The sequence below is a fragment of the Xenopus laevis genome, chromosome 1L (assembly GCF_017654675.1).
Source record: "Xenopus laevis strain J_2021 chromosome 1L, Xenopus_laevis_v10.1, whole genome shotgun sequence".
NCBI lineage: Eukaryota > Metazoa > Chordata > Amphibia > Anura > Pipidae > Xenopus > Xenopus laevis.
Genome location: NC_054371.1, coordinates 135130234 through 135152906, shown reverse-complemented (window position 1 = coordinate 135152906; position 22673 = coordinate 135130234). Strand labels below are relative to the sequence as shown.

General features: G+C 37.6%; 1 protein-coding gene across 1 annotated transcript; it reads left to right on the top strand.

The window, feature by feature from the left end:
- The first annotated feature begins 2002 nt into the window (after positions 1-2002).
- On the top strand, positions 2003-21805 carry LOC108714080. Its single transcript, XM_018257963.2, has 6 exons — positions 2003-2246; positions 4506-4658; positions 15815-16129; positions 18436-18562; positions 19004-19111; positions 21582-21805. Exons 1-6 carry the CDS (start codon positions 2183-2185, stop codon positions 21658-21660), a joined length of 846 nt encoding a protein of 281 aa, XP_018113452.1. The 5' UTR covers positions 2003-2182; the 3' UTR covers positions 21661-21805.
- Positions 21806-22673: the final 868 nt, after the last annotated feature.

Genomic DNA, 22673 nt, shown 5'->3' with positions numbered 1-22673 from the left:
AGCTTGCATATCACTTGGGATAAATGCAATTTCACCATATCTGTGAATCAAGCCAAGCATGTATGGCTGTAGGGAGCTACCCACAGAGTGGATGGGCAACTACTGGACCAACATGGATAAGTGGTTGATTGACCTTACCCTCTGAGCCAGGCATGTACGGCTGGAGGGGGATCTCTACAGAGTAGAAGAGTGGTAATGGGAGCAGTATGGCAAAGTGGTTGGTTTACCTTACCCTCTAAGCCAGGCATGTATGGCTGAGGTCCCCACACTGTGAATGGGCTGCTACGGAAGCAACATGGCAAAGTGATTAACTGCTCTTACCCTCTGAGCCAGGAATATACAGCTGGAGGGAGGTCTCCACAGTGTGGATGAGCTGCTGCGGAAGCAGCATGGCAAAGTGAATGGTTGGCTTATCCTCTGAGCCAAGAATATACAGCTGGAGGGAGGTCTCCACACTCTGAGCTGGGCATGTATGGCGGAAAGGAGGTCTCTGCAAAGTGTATGGACTGCTATGGAAGCAGCATGGCAAAGTGGTTGGTTGACCTTAACCTCTGTAATGACATAGTGCTGATCTTGAGTCTTCAGGGAGGAATAGCAGAGCATAGTAGCAATCTCTTATGGAATTCTGGCTTTACAATATTGCCTTCAGTTAGGCTGTCAAGGTCCTATTTATTTAATAAAAAGTGATTAAATGCTGTGGCCATTTTACCCCATTTCTGGCTCCTGGTGTTTCATTAAGGTATGTAACAATGGGGTTCAGTGGGATGGCTGAGGGTGAAGGGTCAATTGAGGAGTCCCCTTTTCATGTAGTAAATTTCATAATTTCCCTTATGAAATGTAAAAGGTACTATTAGCTAAATGTCTTAGCAATGTAACATTTATTTGTTGCTGCCTTCATCCTAACATCTAGTGGGTTATTTACTTAAAGCCGATTTAATCAAATTTTTTTTGAAAAAGCTCGACTAAACTTCCAGCCACGATTTTGGCTTTTCTCCCGAATAGCTTAATTTTTTCAGGTTATTGCCTGAAAACCGCAACATTTTTGGATTAATGGGCTAAACCCAGCGCAAACCATGAGATCTTCAAATTGGGATAGGGACATCTGCCATTAACTTATACATGACCTTGACAGGTTGAGATGGCGGATTTTCAGATTCAGGCTTTTTGTAGCATCGGGATATAACTTTAAAGTTATAGAGTTTTTTTTCAAGAACAATTCAAGTCTTTGCCCCAAAGAGTTTGACCAGAAAAAATTGAGTTTTAGTAAATAACCCTCTAAATGTGTCATTCTGCCCAGTTTTAGCATTGTAGTTAGGCAGATAGGGTCGAAGTGAAAATTTGAATTTTAAATTTTAAAATTAGAATTTTCGAGTTTATTTTAGTGTAATTCAACTAGGGAATAGTTAAAATTCGATTCGAGTTTTTAAAAAAATTTAATTTGAATTTTGAAATTTATCATCTATTGGCCTTTTAAGAATTCAAATTAGACTATTTGCCACCTTAAGACTGCCAAATTGCTGTTTTAGCCTATGGGGGACATCCTGGAATCAATTTGGAGTTGTTTGGAGACATCCTGAAAATCTATTTTTTTTTGGTGAAAAAACTCAAATCCAATTCGATTTGAATTTGATTCAAATTCAATTGGCCTTTGCAGGTCGTTCCCATTCACCCAAATTTTATTTATTTTTTAGTTTTTTTGAAAAATTTCGATTGGTCTGGTTTTTTTTTCAAATGTCGAGTTCATGGGAGTTTATGGGAGTTTTTACAAACTCCCATTTACTCTAAATCCGACCCTTGATAAATCTGTCCCTTAAAGTCAACATTTTTCCAAGACATGTTCAGTTGGTCATTTCCATTCTTCAAATATTTTCACATTGGCTAAAATTACAGTGCCATTGCCATAAATAGATTTTAAGGGTGTTTGCTAGATACCAGCAATTGCAACTGAGATGTAAAATGCTGCTGCCTCTGGTATTTGGAAGCAATCTGTGAGTTTCTGGGAATAAGTGGTACAGTATGGGTGATGCTACAATATATTATTTGAAGTAGAGTCAGGTTTCACAGTTCGGTTCAAGCTAAATAGTGAACACAGAATGTTCTTTTCTATGTTGTGAGTCTTGTCGTCTTTGAGTTGGATAAGACATTCGTTTTGCAGAAGACAAGAACTTATAAGAAAAATACCATGAAATCATTTGGATTTTATTACTTTCTAACTATTGCCTTACTTGTTAACTGTGAAACACAAGGTGAGTTTCTATTCATTTATTTTTCTTCAATGTAAGTGTAGTAGATTGGTAAAGAAGAGACGTAGGTGTCATTCTAATCCCTAAGGGAGTGGCTGGCAGCAATGAGGCAAGGCAGTTTTCCTTATGTCCGTTTAGTTGTCTGAATCTGTTTCACTACTATGACCATTTTTAAGGTAACCCTGGGATAAGTAGAAGGGCGATGTGCGAATCTGACACATTTTGCTTCACTGAAAATTTGGGAAACAGCAAAAAATTCATCAAAGTCAATGGGCTTGACTTTTTGAACATTTTTCAATTTTTATTGTCATTATGTGAGTATTTAGAAATGTATTTAGATTCAGTGAAAAATGACATATTTAAATATATATGTGTGTGTGTGTGTGTGTATACTTCATCTTTACCTTGACAACACAAATAAATTCAGAATTAAAAAAAAAAAGAAAGAGGCAACCAGCCCTTCCATTTTTATTGAGCTGCACATTTGACATTCCTTGGCTCAGTGCTGCTTTTGCAAAAAACATTTTTTTTGTCAATTTGCACTATGCACTGTGGGTATAGATTGCAGTTATTATATTACTTTTTGTTACTGAAAACGCTCATCTTTGCAGACTTCTCTAGAACTAGTTTCAATATTCAGCAGCAAAATATATAATAATGTAAACCAACAATTAATAACACTGAGAAACCTATCAATAAATAGAACCGATGATGAACAGGTCTTTAAGTCACCACTTTTTTATATCTTTATGTAATATATTACATTGGTCTGTGAACACAGGATATATGTCTTCCTATAATTATAGTTAATATATACGTATGGGGCCTGTTATCCAGAAAGCTCAGGATGGTCTAAGAGTTGGATTCTTATACTTTGGGGGGAATGTAATATAAGTCGCTGACGGAAAAACTATTTGCAATGCGAAAAGTTATGCCTTTGCGCGAACAAATTTTGCTTTGCGCGAAATTAATATAGCTTTTGTGAGCGTGGAAACTGTTTAGCGACCACTTCCGACAGTGGAAGACCATTTGCGAATTGTATAGTTTGTGACAATGCGCAGCCAATGAAATGAAACTTCTTACTGAAAAAGTCGCTATGTTTGCTCCAAAAGAGTACGACACCTTCAAGCACTTCTTAAGAGTGCGCAATTACAATTTGCAATGCAATAATAGTTTAAGGAACAATATTACATTGCGAGATGTGGCTTTTTAGTCTTATCAGCGCAAATTGTTTTGCGCTTTGCAACTTTAATTTCATTCCCTGCTTGTCTACTAAAAATGACTTTAATATTAAATATACCCAATAGGCAGATTTTGCCTCCAATAAGGATTCATTTTATCTGGGGACAAAGTACAAGGTACTGTTTTATTATTAGAGAAAAAAATAAAATTTTGATTAAATGGAGTGTATAGGTCAGGAGATAGACCCGCCCATAATTTGGAGCTTTGTGGATAACATCCACACTAATACCCTCAAACTGTTGCTGCAACAAGCTATGTAGAGGTGTTGAAGAAATTTCAGAAAAAAGTAGAAAAAATATTCCCACAGACATATTGTTACTAAAATGTATGTGCTGTTCATTTCCACACTTTATTGATATATTACATTTATGCACTGTACACATACAGTTAAACAATATCTTATCCTTATTCCACACATTGTTTCATAGCATTTATAATAGCAATCATTAATATGAGATATATCTCTCCTTTTTTTTAGTGTTGATCATGAAAAATTAAGGGGAACTTTTAACGTTGCTATCTTGATAAAGTGTATATTGATTTTTCAATCAGTTTTACCTTTCATTGGCAAAGGAAATATCACAAATATCTGTAAAGTCATAAACTAGTGCTGACAATTTTCTCTAGCCAGTACAATTGCAAGAAAATTATATTCTGGATGGGTGATAAAATTATTGACAATATCGTCTCCAGACTTGCTGGTTAAGTGCATTTCAGGTATCTGCTGGACAAATAATATATATATCACTATAAACACATATAAGAAATATAACCTGCAAACTTGTCTGAAAATGTTTTATAGGGACAGCCATTTAGCTTTGAATTTTTATTGTGTGATAAATCTGTCATTTGTCAGATTTTCAGCACAAGCAGTTGACAAATCGTGGATTGGTTCTTGCAAACCATATTGCCCTGTAAAAAATATGATTCCAGCTTCTGCCATTCACTGCAGAAGGATATATGAGTAATCAAGGAATTCCGCATTTGAATATTGATTTGTTTTTATGTTTTTATTCACAGAAAATGTTTCATTCCAAGTCCCCTTGTCATCTGCTTCTTCACCATCTATTTCAATAACAAAGGAGAGCCCTGAACTGAGGCAGTTTGATCAGATGATTAATATACATGATATAACTACAGAACAACCTGAAGCAATGCCCACAAGTGATACAGGTACAGTGAAAATGAAAGCCTCAGCATTATGGTGCTCTCTGCAGTAGAAAAAAAATCAGAATTATTTTGGCTCTTGAAGTTACCTTGCTGAGAGAGTTACCTTATGGCAGCAGTCCCCCTGAAAAAGCCAGTGCCAAATGCACACAACTTGTTTTTAAAGATCATCAGTTTTTTTCTTAGCCCACTGGCTTATTTAAAGGAGAACTAAAGCTTAACTAAAGAAATAGGCTAGAAATGTTGTATATTATGTTTTAGGCTTCTGTACCAGCCCAAGGCAAGTGCAGCCCTTTAGCAGGGAAGATCTGTGCCACCAAAGATGCCCCAGTAGCTCCCCATATTCTTTTCTGCTGATTCACTGTACTTGCTCTGTGCTGCTGTCACTTACTGAGCTTAGGGACCCGCTCACAATATACAGTACACATAGAATAGAAATGTCACAATATAAGGCTGATTAGTAATTAATACAGATAATTACTACATGGCAGTGCTGAAACCAGTGCAACTAGCATCAGAATTGAATAATCAGCCCTTTAGCATCAGCTTATATTAGAGGCCAACCTCATTTGCGACGACCCCTAAGTTCAGTATATAAAATTTGACATTTTTAGCCATATTCAGTTTTTAAGATTTAGTTCTCTTTAAGAGAAAACGTAAACTGAATAGCCACCCTTGCGTTTTTTTCTTTCTTTAATAAATCCTGAATATTCAAGGTTTTAGAAAATACTTGCACATATATTTTTTTGCTGCATTTTCTCGAATCTAAAAAAACAAAACAATTTTTATTGTTTTTAGAATTGTTTTTAGAATTTTTTTATATATCTGCCCCTTGAATTTTGGATAAAAAAACATTTTCCATTTTGCCCCTTGCACTGTGTTCATAATTAAGTTCTTAACATTGCGAGTCAATTTTCAGATACCATCAATATGTTAGGTTTATTTTATAATCTCATTTATATTTTGAGTTTCAATTATTATTTAAGGAATATTCTACTGATGGGTTAAATGATAACGCTGTGTTAGTTCAGGTAAAGCAATCAGACAAACACAGGAACTTTGGTACACTTATTAGAACATGGCAGGTAACACAGCCCTGCTCCACACTTGCTCTCAGCTTAGACAGGAAGAGGGAAAACAGGAAATGAATCATAAGGCAATGGCAAAACAGCAGGAATGCCCTTAACTAAAATGTCCACAAAAGCTAGTTACTACAATAGAAAATTATCTTGCCGCTGGCTTAAACATTTTAAATTGCCAACCAGAACATCTAAAAACAATCAGGCTATTACTAGATATTTGTTAGTAAAGGGGTAGTTCACCTTTAGGTTAAATTTGAATATGGAATAGAATAGAAAATTCTAAGCAACTTTCCAGTTGGCCTTCATTTTTTTTTTCAAATAGGGGTCACTTACACTGACATGTAAATAACTATTGCCCTGTGAGGCTACAATTTTTCGCTTTCAATAATTTTTATTAGCATTTTACAAAACAAAGACACAGGTAGCCATGTGCAATCAGAAAAAAAAAAAAACAGTACAATGGAGCAAACATCATATGTACAAAAAATCAGAGTGAGGCGATCAAGTAACTGTAACAAGCATAGATCAACATAGGAAAAACAGAAATTGGTACTGCTATCAGTCATATCCCATGCTATGACCAGTCCTGTGTAGTGTAAACCATGTGTTAAACCAAATAAAACAGTATAATAAAAAACACAAAAAGAAAATATATAGTAAAGAAAAAGACAACCTAAACTCTAGCCCCATCAAAACACACACTCAATTGTGTGAAAATTCCCAAACGACAATGCTTAAATGCTAAGTAATGCTACATAACCATCTGTCCCATATCTGTATTCCAGCCATGGTGTCCATGCCAACACAAACTTACTATGTGAGTCTAAAAGAATACTAGTCAATTTCTCTTGTGACATTATCCAGTCTATTTTTTGTTTAGTTATGTCAATAGATATTTGTTTAGTCTTCCAAGCTCCCGCTATAGTTTTCTTAGCTGCAGTCATAATCGCAGTAAACAATTGAAATTGAACCTTTGAAAGTACCTCAGGTTGTTTACCTAAGAGAGCAGTTACTGGATGTTTCGGGATCACCACCTGGAATATAGAATGTAACATGGTGAAGATACGAATCCAAAATCGTCGGACGGATGGACACTCCCACCAGATGTGGAACATGGAACCCACCTGCCCACAACCTCTAAAACAAGCAGGATCCGCTGCAGGAGCAAATTTGGCAATACGAGCTGGGACCAAATACCATCTAAGTAAAACTTTGTAATTGACCTCCAATAAAGAAACATTCCTGGAAGATTTCATAGTGTTGATCCAAATTGATTGCCAGTCCTCCTTATCTATTGGACACTGGAGGTCCTTCTGCCAGGAGCCAGTGTACACTAAGTGGGAAGGTTCAATATTTTCGTAGAAATTGGTATATAACAATGAGATTACTTTCTTTGCGTGGGGGTGCTTCAGACACCAATGTTCAAAAAAGGTAGGTGACTTACTCGCCAACGGGCACTGGTCCCACTGGGAGTGAGCAAAGTGTAATAATTGTCTCATGCGAAAATGCTCTGCTAGCGGAACCGAATACTTATTTATAAGGTCCTGGGGGGTATAAGGTTTAGTTAAGGTATATAAGTGCCCCAAGTTATATATATTAGCAAGAGACCACCATGCAAAGATTGAATTCTGTACTCCAGGGTTAAACAAAGGGTTACCCCATAATGGCATAGCAGGGGAATGAGGTGCTTGTAACTTAAATTTTTACTAACAGAATCCCACAATTTCAACGTATGACGTAAACAGACACTCCCTGCAGGTGGGCGAAATTTGGGAGGACACCAAATCAAAGCGGCCGGGGAGTATGGAGCAGAATAAGCCTCTTCTAGAGACACCCAAAGAGGGGTATCGATTGTGGAATGAAATGCTAGAATCTGGGAAACTTGGGCCGCTTTAAAATAAAATAACCAATTAGGAAGACCAAGTCCCCCTCGATTCCTGGGGCACATCAGTATCGACTGGCGAACTCTGGATGGCTTCTGGGCCCAAACAAATCTGAGAATTTTAGCCGTAAAACGGGATAAATCATCTAAAGGGATTGGCACAGGAAGCGTCCGGAAAAAGTATAAAATTTTTGGTAAAATAGTCATCTTAATCGAATAGATTCTGCCTATCCACGAAATATGATGATGTTTCCATTTATTAAGTAGAGCGAACAGAGTTTTAAATAATGGGGGGTAATTATATTTATACAATGTATCATACGTAGCTGTCAATTTAACTCCTAAAATCGAAATAAAGTGTGGATGCCAAGTGAATTCAAAGTTAAGCTGCAATAATTTAACCGCTCCAGGGGATAGATTAACATTCAGTGCTTCAGTCTTATTATGGTTGATTTGGAGACCCGATATGGCTCCAAAGACCTCTAACTGTCTAAACAGGTTTGGGAGGGAGGTAAGAGGGTTAGAGATCACTAAAGTTAAGTCGTCTGCAAATAAGCTAACCTTGTGCTGAATACCAGCTACCTCTACACCTTTTATATCCGCATTAGCCCGAATCGCTGCTGCCAACGGCTCAATAGCCAAGTTGAACAAGATTGGGGATAGGGGGCATCCCTGGCGCGTTCCCCGGTAGATTGGGAAGACAGTTGATGGAAACCCCATAATATTGACTATCGCAGATGGATTGTGGTATAAGGACTTGACCCAAGTCATAAAATTCCCCCCGAAACCCCATCTCCCCAGTGAATAATACAAATAGTCCCAATGAAGGGAGTCAAAAGCCTTCCGAATATCCAATTTCAACAGCATCGTTTTAACTCCAGACAATTTAGCATGATGAGCCAACAAGATAAGGCGTCTAATTGCATCAGCTGCCTGACGACCCGGGACGAAGCCTACTTGATCCCTATGGACTATCTGGGGGAGAAAAGAGTTAATTCTAACGGCCAAAATTTTCCCCAAAAGTTTAACGTCTGTGTTTAAGACTGAAATGGGCCGGTAGTTTTTGCAATCGGACCAATCCGAGTCAGGCTTAGGGATAGCTGAAATTTTAGCTTTCAAAGTTTCTGTTTGAAATTCCCCTCCTACTTTAAGCTCATTCAACATGGTAGTTAAATGAGGACCTAACTCATTGAGAAATTTTTTATAGTAAACATTGGGGAGGCCATCAAGTCCTGGAGCTTTACAAGTATCTAATTGTTTAACAGCCTGTTGGACTTCCTCTAACGTAATATCGTCCTCCATATACTGGACCTGAGCGGGAGTCAAAGACGGGATAGTAAATCCCCTAAAGAATTTGTCATATGTTGCCACAGACACCCGGCCAGGTTCAGAATACAATCTCCGGTAAAAATTTGCAAATTCGGTTGCTATCTTACTCGGATTTCCCGTCAAAGAACCCTGAGAGGATCTAATCCTATGAATCTGGGGAGGGGTATTACGCTCATTCAACTTACGGGCTAGCATCTTACCCGGTTTGTCAATACAACAATACATTTTATTTTTAGCCCATCTCAATTTTTTTTCTGCATTTTTTGTCATCAGTAAATCCAAATCTTTCTGAAGCTGTCTAATTTGCTTAGAGAAGTCTAACAAAGGGGAATCGGCCTGCTGGGAGATCAGATCATCTAAATCCCGTTGCAAAGATTTTAGTTTGGATTCTCTATCACGCTTTCGTCTAGACCCTAGCTGAATAAATTTCCCCCGGATGACTGGTTTATGAGCTTCCCATAACAGCACGCTTGAGGAGACTGAACGCTCATTCTCAACAAAAAATGCCTCTAAAGAGTCCCGGATGGTAGAGACTACGTCAGGAACACTCAACAAAGATTCGTTAAGTCTCCAAAACCGAGAACTTGGTCTCTCCATAATACTAGACAAAGTAACCAGAACCGGACAGTGATCAGACCACCCAATATTCAACATTTTGGCGGAACGAAGAGACGGAACCAGGGCGGAGGAGAGAAAAATGTGATCAATTCTGGTGGACACTTTGTGTGGAGCAGAATAGTGGGAAAATTGGAGAACCTCCGGGTTGCGTTCTCTCCATGCATCAATCAAATTATGGACATTCAACAGGGATCTAAATGCTATTGGCTCTTTACGATACATAGAACCGTCCGACTTCTGAACTCTAATAATCTGTGAACGGTCCCGGGCTTGGTCCCAAATCAAGTTAGAATCTCCACATAAAATCAATTGCCCTTTCTGCAGTTTCTGACATTTATGAAATAAGTTGTCTAGGAAATCCAACTGGTGGGTGTTCGGAGCATAATAAGATACAATAGTAAGCGGGGAGTCAGCAATTAAGACCAAGGCAATTATATAGCGGCCCTCTGGGTCAACATAAGTTTTCTCAATAGTAACAGCTAGGCTAGAGTGGAAAGCAATAGCGACACCCTTAGATTTCGTTTGACTGGTAGCCAGGAGCACCCTGGGGTAACGTTTATGGAAGTATTTAGGGTAGGAGGAGTGGGAAAAATGGGTCTCCTGCAAGCATAAAATATCCACATGCAATGAGGCGAAATATGTAAAGGCTTTGGTCCGTTTAACTGGCGAATTTAACCCCTGAGCATTAACACTAAGAATTTTAGTAGTCATGATGGAACATAATAATGAGCATTAGGTGAATAACCATAAGGCTGGAAGACTCAGTGGGGACAGAAATCAGAGGGACTGTCACAGGTATAACATGCAGCATATAATCACATGGTAAAAAAGCATGCAGCGGGACCCAGAGTAGGCTGTCAATAATGTCAAAACACATATAAAAACAAATAAAACAACATTTGACAAAAAACCAAAAATTTCCATAATATAAGGAGGATAAGAGAAACCAAATCAGAAAGTCTCCTGGCCTGCCTGGGAAACTTCTCATGGTTCACTCCCAGTGTGGGGGAAGCAAAGGCCAGCCGGCACTTACTGGTATAATATACAAACAGTGCTCCAAAGTGCGGAAACACCGCAAAAAAACTCCTGGCACGGTGAAACAAGAAAAACTGCAAACTGTAGACATCTTGAAGTCGTGCAGGCGTACATTTCAGGTTAAGACCTCACGACGAGCCCGTAATTCCTGAGATCTGGACTTCACTTTTTCCCAAAGAGGAGTCAGTTGAGACTGGGATCTCCGAGCAGGCGAAGAGACTGTAGAAGACGCTTCCACTAGGCCCAGTTTAAGAAGCAAGTTGTGACCCTCCTCTGGAAAGGAGATAGTATGTTGTTTATTACGGAAAGTAAATAGTAGGCGGAAAGGAAACAACCAGCGATAGGGAATCTTTTGTTGCGCCAGAACTTTAGTAGTAGGAGCCATGTTACGTCTTTTCTGAAGAGTTAAAGGGGAAAGATCAGCGGAGACCTGATATGGATGGGAACGGAACTCCAACTTACTGGCAGTACGGGCAGCCACAAGAGTGGCCACCTGTGTCTGATGAAAATGGAACCTCAGAATAATGTCCCTGGGGGGGTCTTCCGGACGCCGAGGGCGCAAAGCACGGTGGACCCTGTCCATTTCCAACCGATCCACTGGAGTGTCCGGCAATAGGGCCTGAATTAACTCCGTAATGGACTGCGGAAGATCAGTAATAGTCTCAGGTAGACCCCGGATCCGTACGTTATTGCGCCTTGATCTATTATCAGAGTCCTCAATCTTTCCCTGCATCTCTAGGACCTGCGATTGTAATGAAACGATATCTTGCTCGTGAGAGTCTACCACTGTGATTAGGTCATCAACCTTAGACTCAATATCAGAAGTACGCTGGCCTAATTCTGCTACCTGCTTCGTGAGGTCAGAGGTAATTTTAGCCGCAGTGGCATCAAGCTCCTGTTGTAATAAAAGCTTAAATTTGCCCAACAGTACCTCATCAGATGTCCGAGCAGTGTCCTCGCCCTCCTGGGCTAATGGAGGTTGACTGTCAAATAGACTGGATTGCGAAGCAATCGGGGAGGCCTGTTGAGCCATAGCAGCAGGAGTAGGCCGTAATAGGAAGTCCGACACCGGCCGTGACGCAGCAGGGGAAGATTGAGCTTTAGCCCCTTTGCGCCTGGATCGTCGGGACCTCTGACTTGCCATATAAGAGATCGACGTCGAGAGGTATAGAAGAGTCGTCGGAAGCTGTTGCGGCACTGGTATTTCGCCACCGGATGCTGAAAAGTGCCGAGCTGGTGCGGAGCTGCCTCAAGGTGCGGCCATCTTGGACAGCGCGCGCATGCGCCCCCCCGAGGCTACAATTTTTATTACTTTCTTATTTTATTGTCACTTTTTATTACTTTCTTTTTATTCATGTCCTTGCCTATTCATGCATCAGTCCCTTATTCAAACCACTGCCCGGTTACTAAGGTAATTTGGACCCTAGCAACCAAATTGCTGCTAAAATGTCAAATCAGAGAGCTGCTGAACAAAAAGCAAACTTTTTAAAAAACACAAGTAATAAAAAACAGATCTCTATCGGTTGGGACTAAAAATCCCGTTGGATTGCGGCCAAATTTGTTCATTGATGCGGTCCCGCTATCCGACAGCCCGTTCCCGTTCATTAGGATCCAATCGTTGGGCCCTAGGGCTCACGATCGGATTAGCCCGATATTGCCCACAGGTGGGCATATCGGAGAGAGATCCGCTCGTTTGGCGACATCGACAACCTTTCTTCACATTGTGTATAGCTCACCACATAAATAACTGTTGCTTAGCATAGAATCCTAGCAAAAAATAAACAGACTGAAACATGGAATGATAGGGTTATTTTTACTGAGACTTCAAAAGAATAAATGTAGTCATCATGCTATTCAGGTGTCTAATTGATAATAAGGTGTAGCAAATACTGCTCTCCCTTCTCTTCTATAAAAACTGATTATTTGCCAAAAAAAAAAAAAATAAATATAACAGAATAAAATGTGTTAAATATAAGACATGAATAATGTCTCACATTCAATTTAACGGGGAAACATATGTCTTAATCTAATTTTAGATGATGTCATGATTATGACATTGATACAATTGAAATATACCTACCACACAGTGCAAAATCCCAGTGAGGGTTTTAATGCAGACTCTCAGAGACTCTAGTCTAGCAGAACCACCATTGTAGTCACAAAGGCATTTTATACTGGAGCTTAGTGGTTTCAGCTCAAGTTGTAATAGCTATTCAAATAGAAGCAATGTAATATCTTCTGTACAAGAAGACGCTAGTTGATTCATGCTTGTATGCTCAAAGCAGTGACACAGTCTATATATCATTGTTCACTGTACTAATTTTATAGTATATTAGCAGAGTACACTGCCATTTGGGTGGTTATATATTAAAGGTTAAGTTTGTGAGATTTGTGATTTTTTTTCTACCTCGAAAAAACTCACAATTTGAACAAACTCAATGATTGCTTATTTCTGAAAAAATCCAAATGTAAAAAACTTGATTGAATGCAATCAGAAAAAAAACTCAAATAGCTCAAATTTATCACGTTTCAAGCAAAAACCAGTGCAATGCCTGAAAATCATGAAGGCAAAAAATATCTTCAAATGGTTAAAGGGACCTCTGCCATTGACTTGACAGGTTTTAGCTAGAGTATTTTCAAAAACAGGCTTTTAGCAGCTTTGGGGCAAATCTCGAAAAATTCTATTTCTTTTCCCGAGTTTTTTAGTTAAAATAACCTCAAATAAAATCACAATTTGTTAGTCCCATACATGAGCTTCTCAAATTTGGATCTTGGTAGTGGCTTCATCATACAGTAGCATCTGTATCATATTGTCAGACTGTGGTGCTGTATGCACCATATAGGACAACCATTTAGCTAGGATGCCCTTATTGCTTTTTGCAGACTTCAGTTTCAGTGCTCTTTAGTACTGGTTGAGAATTTTCTGTAGAATGCACAATTTATGAACAATTCATGACACTTAAGATATACATAGGTTTCATCAATAGTCACACTCTTGCTAATTGTTACTTCATTGTTGCTTTGATGCAAAATTATATTCCATTTTAGGGACAAAAAGGGTACACAATTGGCAGCCTTAACCATTTCCTTACAGTCCAGCTGATATAGTTCATTTCTAATTTTACCTTTTCCAAGTATACAACTCCATTTATCGATGATGCAGCTGTCACCTATATATTATATTTTTTCACAGGCAACAAGTTGCTTTCAAGATTTGGGACATACTGCATAGGACATTTTTGACTGGAAACAGGGCAGTGGCAACGGCCTTCCCCCACAGCCTCAAAGACCATAAATTCCCCATTAGCTGTAGCAACCCATTTCGCGCCGCTGAAAATTTTGCGAATTTCCTGCAAAATGCTAATTTTGCCCCTGCATCAATTTAGATGCCCGAGTAAATTTGCATCAATTTTGACGCCGGCGTTAAAGTCAATGGCCGTCCGAATAATGTCTGTTAGACAAATATGTAGTTCATCTGGAGGTGCAGTAATAGTCAGGACTCTTATGCAGCAATGCTTGATGCTGTATTAAATACCTTTCAAAAAAGATAAAGCGTCAAATCCCAGATTCTTTTCCCTAAGGTTGCCAACTGTCTTTCTGGATTTCCACATTAGGAAATCCTCATTTCAAAGCAATCATCATGTTTTGTTACCATAATACAGAGTTTTCCCATCATTTCAGCAATTGTTGCAATCAGAATGGAGAGTTGGGCTTGACGCACTTGTGGCCGATGAATAAAAGTTAACACAGTTGCACTTCGATGCAGATGCAATTGCACTGAAAGTTTTCCAAGTCTGGTTGGCGTCATTTGGTGTGAAAGCGACATGCATGTCTGATTCTTTAGATACAAGTGTGATGTGCCATTTGATACAGGGCACTGAGGGAACCCTGGGACTACCGTTTGGTCCAGGGGTGATGGTAGCTCCAGAGTTTCTCTGCATCAATAGGGGCAGCACTTTATGAATTGGGTTTACACAACTGAATGTGGGGAAATGTATATGAACACAACTGCACTTGCAGTCATTAGTGACCCCTTATATAATATATATTTTAGTTTAAAATGGAAAATAAGACTCGTGAAATAAATATAGACACTGTCTACTACAAATACAGTAGTACTGCATGTGAATATACTTGAAATGTATGTATTACAGAGTGTGTGCATATATATATATTCTTAGTGTATACTGGGCAGAATATGCTCAATCATAAATAACTGAACATGGCGCAGTTAATGAGAAAAGCTTGTACTCCTTTGGATTTTTCCCAAGCTTTTTAAATTGCTGTGAAGGTGTTTAATTGAATAAAACTGCATACTCACACAAAAGTGCTGTGGTTTACACTTCTATTTACAATATCTTTACGGCTTACTTTATTGTTAGTTGTATTTAAATCTTGAAAACTATAATACACAACATCTATTAAGTAACCATTAAACAAGACAAATAGCTTGTTCGTGTATATTTTAATTTCGGTGTCTTGAGAAATAGAGCTTTTTAATTATCAGACCCAATTCACTTGGGCTTTTCAATTAAAATGACTCTGTTCAGTATGATTTTAAGGCCTATATGCAAAGCTTAAGAGTTTGATTTGTAGCTTTTTAATTTGCCACAAGGCTTCATGCAATTCTTTTAGACTGGCTTGTTAAAAAGGTTCAGTGAACTGATGTAAATTTTTAACAGCCTTTACCAAGACTACAATACATTTAATTGCTCAATTTCTCTCCTGTTGATCAGATACCATTAATTATAAAATATTTCTTTACATTCATCTTGTAACATTTGTCAAGGGTTTTTGTCTGGGGAAATGTAAAATTACAGGCGGTTAAGAGGTTACTTCATGTAAATACAAACACAGTGATATACTGTATAAGCACTGTAACATTAAATGATTCACACAGATATCTTTATTGGTCATTATAATATGTAAAATGTGTAAGTATATTTTTCAAATGCTTTGACTTCTTCTAACACTTTCCAGCCTTAAAATGGGGAAAGGGGGGATCACTGATTTTTGAGTTATTTCTCACTCAAAATGCATTAAAGTCAATGGGCATTTTTTCTTGTGGCAACTTTTTGTGAAATAGGGAATTTCGCTGTGAATCCATGCCTGTCGAAAAAATTCTCTCATCACTACCAGTATGTACTTATAAACAGTAAATGGAGAAAATGGAGTTTGGGAAAGGCTTGAATAACAAATGTCTTTAATCCCTATAGGCCTCAGTCCAGAACTTCCAAGCAGTTATTTATCATCTCTATCAGATATTACTCAAGCTTCTCAGGTGCCACAGCTTCCACAAACTAACTCGGAAACCTCTTTTGACCTTGAGGAGACTAATAACCTGAATGAAATTTTTACTGAAGATGATAAACTGCATATTCAAGGAACGGTAGAGCCGGAATTGAAAAATGTTGTCAAAGATTTTACCTCCATGCCAACCCTGACATTAAGTGAGCCAAGAGTGACTGCATTTGGTCAGACAAACAATGGTGCCTTCTTAGAAGCAACAAAGTCTTCCAGTGCTCATGCAGGTAAGACAAAGTATTATGAGTATGATGAAACAAATACAAGTCATGTACCCTTCCACCACATTGGGGTATCACTCCAATTCATCATAATGAGGCAAGCTAATATTAAGATTTGCAGAATTAAACGCTCAATAACACAAACCTAATTAGTAAAATAAACACAATTAAGTTTAATAAAGCAGTTGGTTCCATACTATGCTGGCTGTACTGTTTGTAAGAAACCTATATGCTATGTAATTGTGTTTTTTAACAAATAGAGAAAAGTGGAAAAACACAGACCCTAGCAGAAATGAGTATGCGGAGTAATACGGTTCAGGCACAAGGTCTAGCCAGGTAGCAAGAAAAACACAGACACAGGGTCAGGGCAAGCAGCAAACAACCAGGAATGCACATAGCAGGCCAAGGTCTAAACCAGGAAGTCAGAACCAGAGGAACAAGGGAGGAAACAGACTTAATGGATTCATGATCAAGGACACTAGACAAAGAATAAGGAATAACAGTCCAGCACCAGGGTATGGAAGAGGCAGGCTTAATAAACTGCATAATTGGCTCCTGCTTGCATCTGGATTATGGGTGGTGTCAGCCATGGAAAACTGACCATTCTGACTGTAGCACCAAAATTATGAGGTATCCTGTGGCTCAACAAAAAGGTGCAGCTGTAAATAAATAGCAGGTCCTTGGATCCAAAACAAGACACCTAATTTCCTGAAATTTCCAGATTCTATTTTAAGAACATTCATATAACAGTAATTATGATGCTGAACATTATAGTCTCGTCCTCAAACACATTTAAAGCAACTGAACTTGCTGGGTAATCTTGAAAATGTGCCACCAATCATCTATGTAACTTCTTAAGTTCAACAGAGTGATAGGGAATCCCCAGCATTTTAAACCCTTAAGGATAATACAGGCAGCGTCATACTGGCTCCATTGTGCCTTCTATGCCTATATTTTGGTCATTTCTTTTTCCGCATAAGAGGAGCAATGAGAGGAGGCTAGATGATAGTATATAGAAGAATGATAAGTAGAAGAGACTAGGAGAATAAAGATGGCAAGTGAGAAAAGGAAAAATATGTGAAAAGCTGTTGCACGTGTGGAATACCTATTTATCTAAGCAAACTGCTGAACTACAGTACTTGCTTATGCACCGTTTTTGTGTGCTGTTTTCTGGTATTAATCCTAGCCTGTTCCTGAACCTTGACTCTTGCTGCCTGCTTGGACTTTTTGTCCTGTTTATTTGTTTCTTTACTCTGACCCTTTGACAGAGGAAGAAGGGAATTGCTAAAATGCGGTACGAGAGATTAAGCTTTTGTCAGGTAAGTGGTCAGGGCAGGCTGCAGGCAAATGTAAGCCAGGAAAACCCAAATACCAGAACAACAACCAATAAATAGAAAGCACGTGAACAATTGGGGCTAAAGCAGTCAGTTGAAATGGCTTTTAGCACCAAAAACAAGTTATTGCATAGGTGCCATGCTGAACATGATGATACTACAGCCTGAGATTCACTATGATTTTGCTATGTATTCTGTTTTTTGTAATTGCTGCTTCATTCCTCAGATTTCCTATCATACACATAAACTGGTGATATAAAGTCCAGGGCTTTGAAATGTAATTGGTGTACTCCTGCACCAGAGGAACTCTTCATATTATGTGATGGTGCAGGAGTCTGCAACTTGCTTTCTTTTTTTTTCTTGGGTTCCCATCTATCCAGTGTATTATAGTTGCCTATAACTAGTGACCTGAGGATCTTGACAATCTCTTCACCCACAAAACACTAAGGGGGTTATTTATCAAAGTCCGATTGTATCTCAACATTTTCTGCTACAAACTCTGATCAAATCCGCTTGGGTTTTTTACACTTATTTATTATTAAATTTCTCATTTTTTTCGATTATTCACTCAAAAACTCGGATTTCTTATGCGTTTTTTACATTAAAACTTTGGGGTATTGCACGAAACCCAGTGCACATCAAAAAAAATCATTGGGATTTCTCCCATTGACTTAAATGCAACCTTGACAGGTCTGAGAAGCCGGATTTTCAGATTCAGACTTTTCCATCCTTTGGGTTTAATAAATTCCAAAAAATTTGATATTTTTTTTTAAAAGTCAGATTTTATAATAAAAAAAAATTGGATTTTTGCATTCGAAGTTTAGTAAATAACCCCCTAAATGGCCATTAAAACAACTAGCAAGTCCACAGTTGCCCTCTACTGTACTCCTCCTTTCTCCTGTCTGGTTGTAGTCAGGGTTTTAATCCTCTCTGTGTTTGTATATGTATATACCTGAATATATTTTCTTTCAATTGTAGGCATTGATACAAAAAGTAAAAGATTAAGACTTGAGCCATGGAAGATTGGTCTTATATCAGCCGCTGTGTTTTTTGCTGTTGAAGCTGTGGTCCTGATTGTCTACTGCTTTGTATGTAGAAAAAGAAGGTGTGTTTTTAACGGTGACTAACTTCAGTGAAACATACTGAAGCATAGTATTTTAAATGTGTACAGTTGTGCTTAAAGGGTTTATCACATTAATGATGCAAATTCAATAATATCACTTCTGGATGTATGTTCTGTTGATTAATAGATTTCAAACATGACATAACTTTTTCCATAATTTCTTTTGTATCTTTATTCAAAAATTGGCCTTCTTAAAGAGACTGGCAAAAGGTTTAACTGCAGCTAATGATATACAGTATAATGGGAAAAGATGACTTGTGCCATTAAAGGCAGTAATACCTATTATGATTATTATTATTATTATTATTATGGGGAATCATGATATACACAGAATTTCATTTCAGCAGACTGACTAAACAATAGATATAATGCAGTATATGAGTCAAAGAAAACTGTTAAAAGTTTATATTTTTATACTTTTAGGAGAGCCATTTTATCAAAAAGCTGTGATCAAGACAGTGAAGCTTGTGAAACAATCAATGTGGAATCCAATGATAATACAGTGACAGGTGTTGATGGAACAATTAATGGGTGAGCATGATATGAAAATTTCATACATAAAGCCCATTATAAGGCAATCATCATGGTTAAATATATAATTTTGTTTTTCAAATTGATGAAAAAACTTATGGTTTACAGTCTAATTCAATGCCTTATTATTCAATGCCTTATTCAATTACAGCCTTATTCAATGTATCCTGTTCCCAGTTCCAATGGCAAATTGCTATAAATGATATGGCATGCACAGATAGTTGAAAAGGCAATCTTGTTGGCCACAAAAATCCTAAACCAGGAAGGAAAACACACACAGATGTCTTGGAGTGCAGCCAGACAAACCATTTTTTGTTTTGTAACAATGCCCAGTTATTCTTTACTAAGTTAATGCTTCTCTTTTCTAAAGTTCACATACACGGCCCTTAACAATTGAGAAACTACCCATATCTCAGCTCTGATCTCAACACATGCTCTTCTTCAGACTTTTGCTTCTCCTCTCATCACTTTATCCCATTCCCAACTGCAAGACTTCTCTAGAGCTTCTGTCTATCTCTGGAACTCTCTGACCTGAGCTACCAGCCTCTCCCCTTCCTTCCAAACTTTCAAACACTTCCTAAATACCTGCAGTTTATTGAAGCCTATTGAATGTATCTTGACTGATCAGACATTAACTTATCATAAATCACCAATTGTTTCCATATTCCTTTTGTTTTAAATGTACCCTAACCCTTTAGATTGTAAGTTCTTGCAAGTAGGGCCCTCTGTTGTTATATTGTACTCTGTGACGCTTGTTTGTTAAATTGTGTGTTATAAATTTATGTAAAGCTCTGTGTAACTTGCTGGCACTATATAAATATGATTATGAGTATGATAAAGGTGTTAATACTTGTAATACTACTTGTAATGCTATTTATCACTAATAATTTATCACTAAACCAATACCCCTCTTAATTGTAATGATTTGTGTATAACAGAAAGCATCTTACTAGTGATGGGCGAATTTGCGCCATTTTGCTTGGCCGAAAAATTAGCGAAATTTGTGAAATGGCGAAAAATTTGCGAAACGCCGCTGGCGCACCGTTTTTGACACCGGCGTCCGTGTTTTTACGCCGGCATCAATTTTTTTGACACCAGCAAATTTTTGCTGCCTTTTCGCCCATCACTACATCTTACCCTATAAAATGAATTTGAAGGGGTTGTTCACCTTTGAGTTAACTTTTAGTAGGGTAAATAGAGTGATATTATTAGACAATTTGCAATGGGTTTTCATGTTTTTATTTTTTCTGTTTTTGAGTTATTTAGCTTTTTTTCAACAGTTCTCCAGTTTGCAATGTCAACAATCTGGTTACCCTAGCAACCATTAATTGGTTTGAATATGAGACTGGAATAGGAGGGGGTCTGAATAGAAAGATGAGTAATCTAAAGTAGCAATAACAATAAATGTGTAGCCTTACAGGGCATTTGTTTTTTAGATGGGGTCAGTGACCCATTTGAATGGTGAGTCAGAAAAAGAATTCTAATAATTAAAAAAATATAACAAATAAACAATGAAGACCAATTAAAAGTTGCTTAGAATTAGCCATTCTATAACATATTAAATGTTAACTTAAAGGTGAACCACCCTTTTTAATTATATATTGAGCATCTGCAGATAAGTTAGATAACTGCATTCTGCTTGTTATTAGAGAGAGGTAAAATGAAGAAAAATTTAAAACCCTAAAAAAACAAATAAAAATGTTATCTTCATCAACATAGCAAAGGGCTTTTATTTTATTTTGAAAAACATTAAAAGGAATGTCAACCCCAAAAAATGTTTTTGCCTAATAAAAGAAAAAATAATTCTTAGCAACTTTGCACTATATAGTCATCAATGTTTTTTTCTGTTGTTAATATATGTAATGCTATTGAAAGCTGTGTTTGTCCCTGTCTATTCTCTGCCCTGATGGTCGTGACTGTTGATACAATGTAAGAGAAGGCAGCTGATTAGCAGACCCGTCTTTGCTGGGGAACTGATGCAACTTTGTTTAAAAAGTAACAACCAGGAGTTAATTGAACGCTGCTTTCAATAGCAACTGTTTTTACAAAAAAACTTTAAAAGCACTGAAATTTTCTAATAAATATATAATACAAAAAAGCCATGTATATCCTGTAAATGATATCCTTATAAAACAGCTCTTAGTGATGTCATTGGTCATAACCGGAGCTTAGTGATGTCATTTCTGTCACATGACGCACTGAAACTTGTGTATTATAATAAATAAAGAACCCCCTGTTGCAAAATATGAGGATATTAGAAGTCACCTCGGAGTTCCATGTATGGTCATGGAACTCCTCGGTAAGTTATAATATCCTTACATTTTACAAGAGATGGGGACTTTTTTCACTATTTAGTTGCTTAGAATTATGTTTTCTTTTATTTTATTTTGGGGTTGACTTTAATGGAGGTTTTGAACGCAAACGTATGGTTTATGAATATCTTGATAATGTTGAACTATCTGTTTCTCAGGTTACCAGCTCAACATATTGAGGAAGAGCAACAGAGAAGAACAGTGCAAGATGGGCATGTGGACTTCACATCTGTGTGATTGTAACCGTTTTAAACATAGGTTTAAAAGTTCTGGAAGGACACTAGTAGTTAGTTACTAATGCAGGACATTTCTGTTACTCATCTGCCCATCATTGTTATTTATTGCTTGGGTTACCACATAAAAGGAACTGGTTTATAACACAGGTTTTTTTTTATATATATAAAATGCTAACTGAACCATGTGACATGGATATTAAATGTATATTTGTCTCGTTAAGAAGGATCTGCTTCACAGATGAGGATGCTCATTTGGTGCAGTAGTATAATTTGTCCAGGATTGCAGATGAGCGCCGTTAAGTTAAATACACAGCATAACATTCATGTGAGACATTAAACTTTTTTATATATATATTTTTGGCAAAGGAAATTGCGGTTGATATAACACTGATGAAGATCGTGCACAATATTACTATCTGTTTTACACTGCTCTTCTTTTTTTTTTTTTTTACAACATTTACAATTACCCTGTGGCTGCTGTATCACATGTTTCTCAAGAGTTTATCTGGTTTATAGAGACATTTTGCAGAGATTTTTTTATAAAGACTCTGTTTGTTACCTTATATATATATCTGCAAATCTGCAGATCTATGCATCTCCTTGATAAGATAAATGACCACTGTACAGATAAATGTTTTTTTCCTGAGTTGTGGTTAGTACATTGGAATATCCAGGTTAGCATAGTTTTATGATGATTATTTGTGCAGGCTATGAGAAAGCTAAGGAATTCCTTATTGTATGTGGAAAACCATTTATGGTGGTTTTAATATAGCAACATCCTTAATGCTGTCAGATCATTCCTGTTGGGAAACTAGGCACAACCACTATTAGCTGCTTAGAGAATTATAATACATAAGAAGGGTAATGGATGGTGATATGGAATATTGTGGCCAACCAGAAACAGCTTATGTAAGACTAAGGGGGTTATTTATCAAAGTCCGAATTTATCTCAATATTTTCTGAAAAAAACTCCGACCAAATCCGCACAAGTTTTTTGGGCTTATTTATTAATAC